We start from the raw sequence: 12,568 nt of genomic DNA, 5'->3' as shown, positions 1-12,568 counted from the left end.
CAATCTGGGACCCCTCAAGGGATGTCCGACTGCCCGTTTAGGCCCAATCCCGGTAGGATCGGGCCTAAACGGGCAGTCGGACATCCCTCTCACAATCCAGGACTGCTGGCTCCCAACTGCTCGCCTGCCTGCCTTCCTGATTGCCCCTAACAACTTCTGCCTGCCAGCCTGATCACCCCCTAACCACTCCCCTGCCAGCCTGATTGATGCCTAACTGCTACCCTGCCAGCCTGTTTGCCCCTAACTGCCCTCCCCTGAAGGCCTGGTCCCCCCCCCCCCCCCAACTATCCTACCTTGCAGGCCTGGTCACCCCCAACTGCCCTCCCCTGCAGGCCTGGGTCCCCCCCAACTGCCCTTCCCTGCAGGCTTGGTCACCCCCAACTTCCCTCCTCTGCCAGCCTGGTCACCCCTAAATGCCCTCCCCTGCAGGCTTGATTGCCCCCAACTGCCCTTCCTTATAGGCCTGGTCCCTCCCAACTGCCCTCCCCTGCTAGCCATCTTGTGGCAGTCATCTTGTGTCCACATGGGGACAGCCATCTTGTGTGTTGGGGTGACAGCCAATTTGCATATTACTCTTTTATTATCTGCTGTATATCATTTTTAAATGTTGAAGATCATGCAATTGTATGTACAGTCCCTGTGCATATCATGTATTACATTTTCTAGTCTTGTGGAAGATTTTTGGCATTTCCCAACACCTAACTTTAGATTATGTCCATGTTCCCATAGTAGTTTTTTTTAAAGGATTATAATCCAGTAAAAACAAACATTCAAACTTGACTAAACCTGAACACTTTTTACTCATTTTTATACAAATTAGGAAAGTGTTTTGGTTATTACTAATTTTACTTATGAAAATGGTACAGATAATCTTTTTGGAAAACAACACTAAAACTGTTTTTCTTAATTGGATTGGAAAAGATTGGTAAATGATAATGCTCAGTGTAAGCAGAGACGTGAGGAAATGGTTCTTTTTCATATACTACTGATCAATTCTCTTTGTAATATAATTGTAATATATGCATATCCTTTAGTTGATAATCTTATTTATAGGAATTAATCCTAAAGAAATAATACTACCAGTCCACCAAGATGTATTTATAAGGAGGTGTGCATTTCTACATATGTACAAAATATTGGAAGCAATCCAATGCCCATATGTAGAGTATTGCCTATGGAATATCCTATATAATAAAAGAGAAACATGTAAATTGACCGTACCTCCGCTATGCTCACCAGCCAATCAAGAGTGAGTATGCATATTAACCCAACAAAGATGGAGGGTTAATTTGCATACACAGGCGCCAGGTGGAGAGCAGAGCAGGAGAGCTGGCAAAGAGTGGAGCGGCTTGGGGAACTTGGCTCCCCAAGCCGCCAGATGGAGAGCAGAGAGGGAGGGCTGGTGGCTTGGGGGACTTGGCAGAGCGGGAGGCCGTGGGACAGAGACAGAGCAAGAAGGGAAAACCCAGAGCACAGAGAGCACCAGGAATGCTGGGAATCGTAGTTCTGGTGGCAGACGGATCTCCTAGACCAGTGGTTCTCAACCTTTCCAATGCCGCGACCATTTAATACAGTTCCTCATGTTGTGGTGATCCCCAACCATAAAATTATTTTCGTTGCTACTTCATAACTATAATTTTGCTACTGTTATGAATCGTAATGTAAATATCTGTGTTTTCCGATGGTCTTAGGCGACCCTGCTAGCGGTTCTCAACTTGTGGGTCACGACCCACAGGTTGAGAACTGCTGCTGTAGAGCCTAAGACCATAGTATAATATATAAAATACTGAACTTCTTTGTAACCATTTCAAAGCACTTGTACAATATTTATATATTGATATGGGAAGAGATTTATGATAAATTATGAAGTAAAAAAGGTTCTATGTGGACTCTAAAATATAAATGGAATCAATTTATGCATAGGGATTAAACATACTTGCATTAAGAATTCTAGAAAGATGTAATAATAGCTGTACAGCACAGTTCTTGGTCCATACCTTCCTTTTTAACTTGCAAAAGAGCACTTTAGTTATAATGAAAAGCTCATTATATTTCAATGTTTCTCTCACATGGAATGGTTAACCTTCTAATTCTTCCTAAGTTATGTTCCGTAAGTTTGTTCATAAAGTTGATTTTTTAAATTATTATTTTGACATGGCTCCCTAATCATGTACATTTGAGTTTGGGGAATTGCTATTCAGCGTTTTGGTAGTGGTACATTCTTATTGATTTACTAAATATTTGTACTTGTTAGAGTGAAAGTATCTAAGTTTTTATTGTTGTTTTTATATTCTGGCAACTAATGAGTTGGGGATTGTTCCCATTAGGCAGCTGCTGAAGAGAATACTCCCAGTTCTCGAGTAAAAGATCATCTTTTCCAGCAAGAGACCGTTGTTACCAGTGAGCCTTATAGAAGCTCAAGACCATCTCCCTTTGAAGATCTGAATGCCAGAAGAGTCTACTTGCAAAGCCAAGCCAGTCAGGTGAGAAGATAAATGTTTTCTAGTATGTTATTCATATGTATAGAAATTGGGTGTGTTAGACAAGGGTCAAGGCCATCTACTCTTCACCAAGCAAAATAAGCAGCAACAATAGAATCCTAGGAGAATGTGATTTATAATGAATCAAATCCAGAATTAAATAATAAATATATAGGCAAAAAGTCATCTACAGATTGAATAATTGAGCCATAAGTTTGACTTTAAAATTTTCAGTGACAGTGGTACAAAGGATAATTATATTAGTTACAGTTCTTTTACACTATGTGAACTTGTGTAGTTTAATTCATACCTACTATGTGTCTATAAAATTAAAGTTGTTTTAAAATATCTACTCTTCTTGATTGGTGATATCTATAATATGTATTAGTGTTCAGTGACATAATGGCTATGCCTAAATACCAGCTAATTTTGTTGTTAATCCTCACCAGAGAATATTTTTTCCCATTGCTTTTTAGTGAGAATGGGAGGGAGGGAGGGAGGGAGACATCGATTGGTTTCTTCCCGCATGCACCTGTACTGGGACCAGGGATCAAAACTGCAGCACAGGTACACATGCCTTTGACCAGGAATTGAGCCCATGATGTGTAAGTGCATGGGCTAACGCTCTAACCGCTGAGTACACCGGCCAACTGATTCTTATTGAATGGTTCTTATTTGACCTGAGGGCTTCAGGCATGCAATTTATTAGGGAAGAAATTTGCATACACTATATAGATAGTGAGACAAATCAAATGAACAATATGATAAAGCATTTAGTTTAACTAATTATTTTATACCGTATGGAAGACTCCGTGCCTTAGAGTTAAGGGATAAAAAGGAAAATAAACCATGGTGTCTGTTCTAAGAGTTTCTGGTAAGGTATTATATACGTGCTCATGGTGTTGCTGGGTGCACAGGATAGAGACATTGAACTTATTATGGAAAATGAGTAATTGCCCTGGCTGGTTTTGCTCAGTGGATAGAGCATCCGCCTGCAGACTGGAGGGTCCCGAGTTTGATTTCGGTCAAGGGCACATGCCCGCGTTGCAAGAAATAGACATTCTCAAGCTATGTTAAATAGTCAGGACACATACTGTAGGGATCTGGGCAAATACCATGATAGAAGCACGTATTTAGGCAACCTCCCTGGTCCCCCCAAAATTGGGAACTTCAGTTAGGATATCTCTTGATTTCCCTCTACCCTGACTAGTTGTAATACCAGTTTTTGTCATCTCAGTAAATGGTATATCATTTATACATTTGCTTAGGGCATAAACTTGAACCCATCCTGACTTATCCTCTTTTTTCACACACTATATATCCAGTGAGTCAACAATTCTATAAGCTGTACTATTTTTCTTGTTCAGACCTCTATCATTTCTTACCTACTTCCACTTAATATCCTTCCTGCCCCCAACAATCTATTCTCCACACAGTAGCAAAGTGATCCTTTAAAGATATAAATCAGATCATATCGCTGTCCTGCTCAGAACTTTAGAAAAGTGTACAATAACATTTAGAATAATACTCCAAGTTTTTATAAAGGTACGGTAGATGATTGTGTTCCTGGCTTCTCCAGATTTATTTCCTATCAATCTTTCTCACTCACAGTCTCCTAAATACCGTGCTTTTCTATGTTTTATGTATTTTACTAGTAAGATTATCTATGCCTCGGGCTTTGCATTTTCTCTTCCCTGTATTTGAAACACTCTCTCTCCACATCTGCACAGAGCTACCTTCTGACTTCAGGTCCCCTCTTTTGTGACCCTTCCCTGAGCACTCTAAATAGCACCCCCTCCAGAGCTATATTCTTACTTTGCTTTATTTTTCTTCCTAACACTTTTCATGTCCTTAATTTATATATTTGTCTCATATTTGTGCTTTTTTCTTTGCTCACTGATGTTCAGAAACCTAGAAGTTTCTGAGATAGAGTAAGCATCCAGGCAACATTTGTTGAAAGAATAAATGCTAACAGCGTCACCTTGGAAACAAATGAGGTTTTGACTCAGCTTATTCCTTGGCTTATCATTCATTATTGGGAACTAGATTAATTTAGGATCATTTGGTTGCAGGTGACAGATCCATTCAAACTAGATTAAGAAAAGGAGACTTTATATTAATGACACAGAATGGCATTTCTCAGAATTTATTTTTAAGAATAAATACAGCTAGGTTTTTTGAGATCTGAAAGGTATTAGGTAGCTTCTTTCTTTTCCTACTCCCTCTTTTCTCTCTACTTTACCTACAAATACCCCACGTGATCGTTTATCTCTGATTCTCATTACACATCTGTTTCATTCTTTTTTTTCTATAGGCTGGGTTCTTTTTGCCTCATCAGTTTGTAATCAATCATGACTATCAAAATATCAGGCTTATTAATCTATATTTTAGCCTCCTGTTACAGAACACTAGCAGAGACAAACACTAAACACCAAGAATTGCAGTGGCTATTATGAATGGTGCCACCCAGGAGAACAAGAAGCTAATGCTCAAAAGCCTGAACTCCCCAGTCCAGGGTTTGGAGCAGGATTTTATGGGTATAGGGGGAACAGGTATGTGAATGTGCTGGCTAGTTATAATTGGAGGACCTTGGAGCTTGGCTATTTATGGTAAGTGACGTCAACACAGGATCTTTCTAGACAGTGGACCCTCTGCTTCTGAAAGGGTTCCAGTGTTCAAGTTACTGCTATGCCCTGGGTCCTTTGGTTGGGGGAGGGGTGCGAGACTTGGCTCTGGGTGCAGCTGGAGGTCGCAGTTCTCTCCTCTGCACAGGCTTTGGCTGAAGACTCGTGGTTTTGGTCTGCTGTCTCCGAAAAGCAACTCACTATTTCATTAAACAGGATAGAACCATTTTGAGCTGGTTCTGAAGTTATATTATATCCCTGTAATCAGTGCCATATTCTTACAAGAAGAAAGCTGATTGACTTGGCTTATGATAGGATATTATAGCATATTCAGCTGTCCATTCCAGGGTTACAGGGTGGACAGATTAGGCAGAGAAGAGATAGTGATGTGCACTTGATCCAACATTGCCACTTTTAGACAGAGCGCTATTCCAGTCGATCGAGCTTGTGGCTTGCTTTTGTGTCCAAGGCCAGATCCTAGTTTAGTCATAGTTGTGGTTATTTGGGAGGAGAGTGACTTGCCTAATCTTTACACCCTTTGAGTAAGAAGATGCATCTTGCTGCTTTGTGTAAATTGGAGTTGTGAATTTTACATTTCCTGCATGGACTTGTTATTCTGCCATTTTTCTTTAAACTCTTTTTAGACTCAAAGTAGGCATTAGGGAAAAGTTATTCCCTGGATGGAAATTTCTGAGTAAGACCCTTGGGCTTTAGTCAGAGGCAAATCTAACTTTAATTCCTGGCTTTTTAACTTACTTAGAATTGCAAAGCTACTAATGCTCTCTGTCTTCCTGTTTCCTCATATGTAAAGAGCAATAATAATAAAACTTATTCCCACAGCGTTATTTTAGGGGCTTAAAAGGACATTCATATTCACACATGTGATAAATGTTAGAACACCTGTGTACCAGGCATCTGGTCTAAGCCCTAGGAATAGCTGTGAACAAGATAGATATGAGCCCTAGCCTCACAAAGGATATAAATGCTAGTGAGAGAGAGGGACAGTAAAAAATTTTAATAACCAATAATATTTCCCAGTAATTGTAAAGAAAATAGTAGTAGGACTGAAAGGCCTATTGGCTATAGTTTAGTGAATTAAGGTGGTAGTAATACATACAAATTACAGTTAGAGACCTGATAGTGTTTGGATAGTGTATATAGGCTATTGTGAGGACTTGGAATGTTATTCTGGTGTTAAAGAGAAACTGTTGGAAGGTTGTTAATCTCCAATAAAGGTCTCATTTGCATTTTTAAAGCACGGCTCCTGTGTGGAGAATGGACAGCTAGGGGGTATGCAAGACCATATTTGAAGGCTATTGTTTTTGTCCAGGTAAATGATATTGGTGATTTGGATTAGGTAGAGAGGATGAGAACTGGTTGGATTGGGGATAATTCTGGTGGAAGAACCAAAAAACACACACTTGATAATAGATTAGATGGGAATATGAGGGAAAGAGAGTCAAGGATGACTCCTGAGTTTGAGGTCCAAGCAGTTGAGTAGGCAATAATTCTATTTATTATCTGAGATGAAGAAGACTGTACCTCTGTCACCACCAATACAACACTGCTACCACGTCCCGCTCTTGTCAGAGTATAGAGTAAGTAATTTGCCTAATACCCAAGGGTTGTGTGTTAAAGACCACAGACATTTTATTTTATTTATGTGTGTGTGTGTTTGTGTGTGTTAATCTTCACCTGAAGATATTTTTCCATTGATTTTTAGAGAGAGTGGGAGAGGGAAAGACAGAGAGAAACATCGATGGGATAGAAACACATTGATTGGTTGCCTCCTACACAAGCCCTGACCAGGGCCTGGGCTGGGGAAGAGCCTGCAACCAAGGTACATGCCCTTGACGAATCGAACCCAGGACCCTTTGGTCCGCAGGTCGACGCTCTATCTACTGAGCCAAACTGGCTAGGGCAACCACAGACATGTTAGAACACGTAGCCACTTATATTCTGAATAATGTATGTCATGATTAAACTGTAATGATTATTTAGTGGCTATAACACACATGATTTGTCCTGACAGCCACCATAAATGAGATAAAATTTTAAAAATCAAGAAAAAGTAAATAAAAGCAGTACTTTTAAAAAGTAGTTAAAAATAAATAAGTAAATGAAAATAAAAAGTAGTTAAAATTTTAAAACTAAATTTGGAACAAACTGAGAAATTGAGGATAAAAGTATGATAAATATTTCTTGATGATGAAGGAGATGAAGTATAAAGACAAAATTCCAAAATTTATGTGGATTAGGAAGTTAAAAGTATCCTTTATAATAAAAGCCTAGTATGCAAATTGTCCCCTCGGGCGGTTGTTCGACCACTCGTTATGACGTGCGCTGACCACCAGGGGATGGCACAGACCATGGCAGGCGTCGGCGATGTGGCACTGGCAGCGGGCAGCAGTGGAGGCGCTGCTGGCCCCTGAAGGGCTTGTTGGGACCACAGTGAGATGGTGGAGTAGGTGAGTGGGTGGCACCAGGCCAAGGCGGGTGCGAGCAGGGGCCCAATTGTCCCGCAGACAGTGACCAGTGGGGGGCGGGGCCTCTGCCCAGCTCCCAGGCAATCGATCACCCCACAGGCAGGATGGTGGAGCAGGTGAGGGGGCGGCACCAGGCCAAGGTGTGGTGTCAGGTGGGGCTGGGGTTACGATCTCCGCAGGCCACTCTGAGGGACCCCATCCGTGCATGAATTAGTGCACCGGGCCTCTAGTAAAAATATAAAGAAAAGCATCATAAAAAGGGAAAACAAATTTAAAAATAAAAGTTTTAAAAAGTAGAGCAGTAAGAGGGATAAATGATAAATTTAAATGAAGAACAATGAAAACAAGTTTTCTAAACATGGTGATTTGAAATAGTATGAAAATATAAGATGAAGAAATATGTATATTTTAAGAAACTATGTCTAATTTTGTTGTTGTTACTGCTGCTGCTTGTTCTTACTGTAAAATAGGTAGGACAGAGTGAATAGTTAATGTGTTCTGTTGTTGTTGCCATTTATTTATGCACAACAAGCCATAAATTGATGTGGAATTTGACTTCAGTCATCTTCAGTGTTCCTTGAAAAGGACTGACATATCGTGAGCTTTCCTCAAGTAGAGAGAGGAACCCAGCAGATCAGATCCAAATGTTTGATATTTCAGCCTTTGCCTCAGGTTAGGACCAGTAGTTGGTTAACTCTCAGACAGTGTGTGTGTGTATGTGTGTATGTGTGTGTGCTTGTGAGGATACAGATATGCTTGTGAACATGTGTTGTTTTTCAGTGGAAGAGGCACAGTAATTGATCTGACTGGTAGCTGTGTTGATCTGGCATAAAGATAAACCTTCTAGTTCCAGAGATAGCAATTTCTAATTCCAGAAGACAATTTTCTTCTGAAACATTTACTTTATTTATGATCTTATTGGATTAAAGACTCAGTAAGACATCAGTTAAATACTAGTAGACTTCATTGCTGTTTAGGGTCCCAGTGGGAAAGAAAGGTAAGGACCTCATAGTTAATGTGGCTCTGGGATACCCCCCCCCACCCCCTTCTTTCTAAATAAGTATTTTAACCCTCTAGGAACTTTGGTCACTCAGGAAAATTGGTCTCAGCAGGAGTCACAGTAACAGTATGGATCCTGTTATCTAAATTTTTGTGATGATTATCCTAAATATTTCTTGTGATCAGATAGTTTTAAATTAACTTAAATTTTACTTTTCCCATATCAGGGATTTTGTAGCCCCTTTAACTTTCGTGTTGGCCATTTTTGAAACATTAGTTTTGTCATCCATCCTTAGGGGTATTTTTTTCTTCTAAAAAGACAAGAGAAGACTCTTGTTTCTTTGGTAGTGTTTGTCTTATTTGTTGTTCTGTCAAACACATGAGTGTTTCTGTTTTCCTAGTACAGTGGGACTGTATTTATACTGATATTCCTGACATTTTCTCCTCTGAGATGTTATAGAAGAAATGGTATGTGAAGTGGCATAATGAAACCTGTTTGTATTCCTGCCTGGTGTTTTTCATTAATTTCTACAGAAAATAAAAATATTAGTGAAAGCAACACTCAAATTTCTGAGAATCATTCACTTTGGGGAGGGTGACTCTCATGTTCAGAATAGCTGTTGAATAGAAAAATTCATGGAACACTTAATTTATTCTACCTCTATAATTGTCTTAGGAAATTGAGAAGACTTAAAAATAAGAATGAAATTTTATAGTCCTTCGGTGCTTCACTAAGTGCTTTTGAGTCCCATATTTTATTTAAACAGAGCCAATATCTTTAGTTTTTATCAGTGAAGAAATTCATGCATAGAATCATTAAGTACCTGAACAAAGTCACTACGTTAGTAATTACTGAATTGTTGGAATTCTTATTTAGAAATGGTAAGTTTTCTTCTCTTCTTCTCCTCCTCCTCCCTTTTCTTCTAGCTCAGATTAAAATGTTTCCCTATGGTAAATAGGCACTTTTATATTTCATTAAATCTAATAATTATAGTTATTTAATCTTCATTATAGTTGGTACTTGCTATGTGCTGGATACTTTTTTTTTATTAAATCTTTATTGTTCAGATTATTACAATTGTTCCTCTTTTTTCCCCCCCATAGCTCCCCTCCACCCAGTTCCCACCTCACCCCCTGCCTTTACCCCCCACCCCCCACACTGTCCTCATCCATAGGTGTACGATTTTTGCCCGGTCTCTTCCCGCACCCCCCACACCCCTTTCACCCGAGAATTGTCAGTCCACTCCCTTTCTATGCCCCTGATTCTGTTATATTCACCAGATTATTCTGTTCATCAGATTTTTTATTCACTTGGTTTTTAGATTCACTTGTTGATAGATATGTATGTGTTGTTCATAATTTTTATCTTTACCTTTTTCTTCTTCCTCCTCTTCTTAAAGAATACCTTTCAGCATTTCATATAATACTGGTTTGGTGGTGATGAACTCCTTTAGCTTTTTCTTATCTGTGAAGCTCTTTCTCTGACCTTCAATTCTGAATGATAGCTTTGCTGAGTACAGTAATCTTGGTTGTAGGTTCTTGCTGTTCATCACTTTGAATATTTCTTGCCACTCCTGTCTGGCCTGCATAGTTTCTGTTGAGAAATCAGCTGACAATCGTATGTGTGCTCCCTTGTAGATAACTGTTTTTCTCTTGCCTCTGTACCTTTGCACTTTACTTCCGCAGCTCCTCTGAGTCTCAGTGTGCTTTTCTCTTTCCTTCTAGTTGTAGAATTTCTACTCAGCCAGCCTTCCTGTGGTTCTGGATGATGTCCGTTTTGTCTTTTAGTTGTAGTTTTGAAGTGGTTGTGCGAGGCAGCAAGTTCAGGTGTTTACCTCTGCTGCCATCTTGGTTTCTCCTCGCTATGTGCTGGATACTTAAAGCACTTTACTTATATAAGTCGTTTTAATCCTCACAACAACCACTATTGATAAACTGCCTCATTTTGGGAATACAAATTATCTGTAATTTATGCATTTTTATTATGAAATTTTGTAAGAAATGCAAGAAAAATTACATTAAAATATTTGTACCAGAAAGGAAAAAAGTAATCCTAAACCAATTTTACTTTGAGCAAAATAATATCAAGAATAAAAGCTGAAACTGATCTGCATATCCTTTTCAGGAATTTTGGGATATCAGAACATTATCTATAGTCATATTTGCCCATAAACTTTCAGGCATCTTAGGAAATAACATACCCACTTTAACACTTTTAAATAAAAATATGCTTTAATATCTTGAGTAATGAACAGAAAAACTCATCCCTCAGGAGGAGAGAGTAAAGATATGCACATTCTGAACTAGGTCACTGATTCATGTAGTTAAGCAGCAATAAAAAAAACCTGGTGAATGATACACAAACTTAACAATAGACTAATATTCATCATCCACATCCTGGGAATTTGCTTGGCCTGCCTTCTTTGGCTGAGGGAACTATAAACTTAAAGCTTTTTTTAACAATTTTTTTAAAAATTTTTTTTGATGGCAGGGGAATGACCTGGACTCTTCCAGAATGGCAGTGATGATAGTGGTGTGGGGTTGAAGTAGTCACCATGTAGAAAAGTACAAAATAATGCGGAGAGGGGAGTGAGCAGTGTTTGGCAGTTAGCCAGCCAGATTATTTGGATCTGAATTCCAGCTTCTTTACTATTGATCCTTTCCCTTACCTCCAAGATTGATGTGACACAGAGAAACAAGAGTATATGTTGTGTGAGTTTGCATAACTAGGTGTTTGAACATTGTTTGGTATATTGTCTCCATAAAGTAGGTCTTCATGAAATACGACATCGCCAAAAGGTAGCTTTGTTTGTGTATATGCTCAACGGGGTAATTAAATGTTTTGAATGTTTAATTGCATTCAGCTGGGGTAGATTGATAGCCCCTTCTCTACAAGTAGGAACAGCCTTGCCAGAAGGACTATACTACTTCCTCACTGTCAAGAAATATGACGCCTAAGATTTTACTAGTACACTACTTAAAAGCTAATACATTAACTTGCCAGTTGTATAGATGCTGCCCAGAGACAAAAGACCACTAGATCAGAGACAGAGGAGTTCATTACTCACAGTACAATAAGCAGCATGAGATTCATTTTGTGTTGGTTCCCCGAGCCTCCCAAGTGGCATGGGGACAGTTCTGGGCTGCTCAGGTGGATGTGGCGCGCGCGCGCACACACACACACACACACACACTCTCTCTCTCTCTCTCTCTCTCTCTCTCTCTCTCTCTCTCTCTCTCTCTCTCACACACACACACACACACACACACACACACACACACACACACACACACACACACACTCCTTGTTTAGGGAACCTTAGTGTTTTCTACTGGGTGATAAGTCTGCCTGACTTTTGCCATGGAAGGAGACTGTTTTTGTTATACTGGATACTACTAGTAAACAATCTTAACTTCTGAGGGGAGACACTGTATCTTCCAAAGGTTTCACTAAACACACATCTTTGAAAAAAGTCTGAAACAAAGGCAGGCAGTGCCTCTGTTCACTAGGTCTGCAGAAGTGAGACCAACCATGGAGAATTGTCACTTAAGATTAGCATAGGTTTTTCCCTGTAGTGTTTGTTTCTGACTCACATACTATGTTTTCATGGGCTATTTAAATCCTTTTGATGGATAGGTACAATCTTTCAAAATGCTAATGCTCTCATTCAGGTTTTAGTTAAGTCTAATAGCCCTAGAAACCATTATGGCTCTTTTTTCAGTTTTGCTTTCAAGTTTCTGGAGCTTATTTAACTATAGAGAAGTAAGACCACATGCATCAATGAGTTTATGATCAAAGATTTATGACATTTAATACAAAGAAAACAATATATGTAATGAACACCTGAGAAACCACCAAAAAAACTTACAGAAAGGAACCCCCATTTCTATCCACATGTCTTCATCCTAGACTGTTATCATTGCCTTAAATTTTGGTTGCTTAGACTTCCTATGCTTTTTTGATAGTTCTACCACTTAT

The 12,568-nt window shown here is 39.4% G+C and overlaps 1 protein-coding gene across 1 annotated transcript in view; it reads left to right on the top strand.

Annotated features, from left to right (window-relative positions):
- Positions 1-12,568, top strand: part of SPRED1 (sprouty related EVH1 domain containing 1) — a 129,812-nt gene that overhangs the window by 99,921 nt on the left and 17,323 nt on the right. Inside the window, exon 5 of the mRNA XM_080683764.1 lies at positions 2,328-2,483. Coding sequence (XP_080539890.1) covers positions 2,328-2,483 — 156 coding nt within the window. The remainder of the gene's footprint in view (positions 1-2,327; positions 2,484-12,568) is intronic.

This window comes from Plecotus auritus (genome assembly GCF_963455305.1).
Source record: "Plecotus auritus genome assembly, chromosome: 1".
Classification (NCBI taxonomy): domain Eukaryota; kingdom Metazoa; phylum Chordata; class Mammalia; order Chiroptera; family Vespertilionidae; genus Plecotus; species Plecotus auritus.
This window is presented reverse-complemented; position numbering and strand designations above follow the sequence as displayed.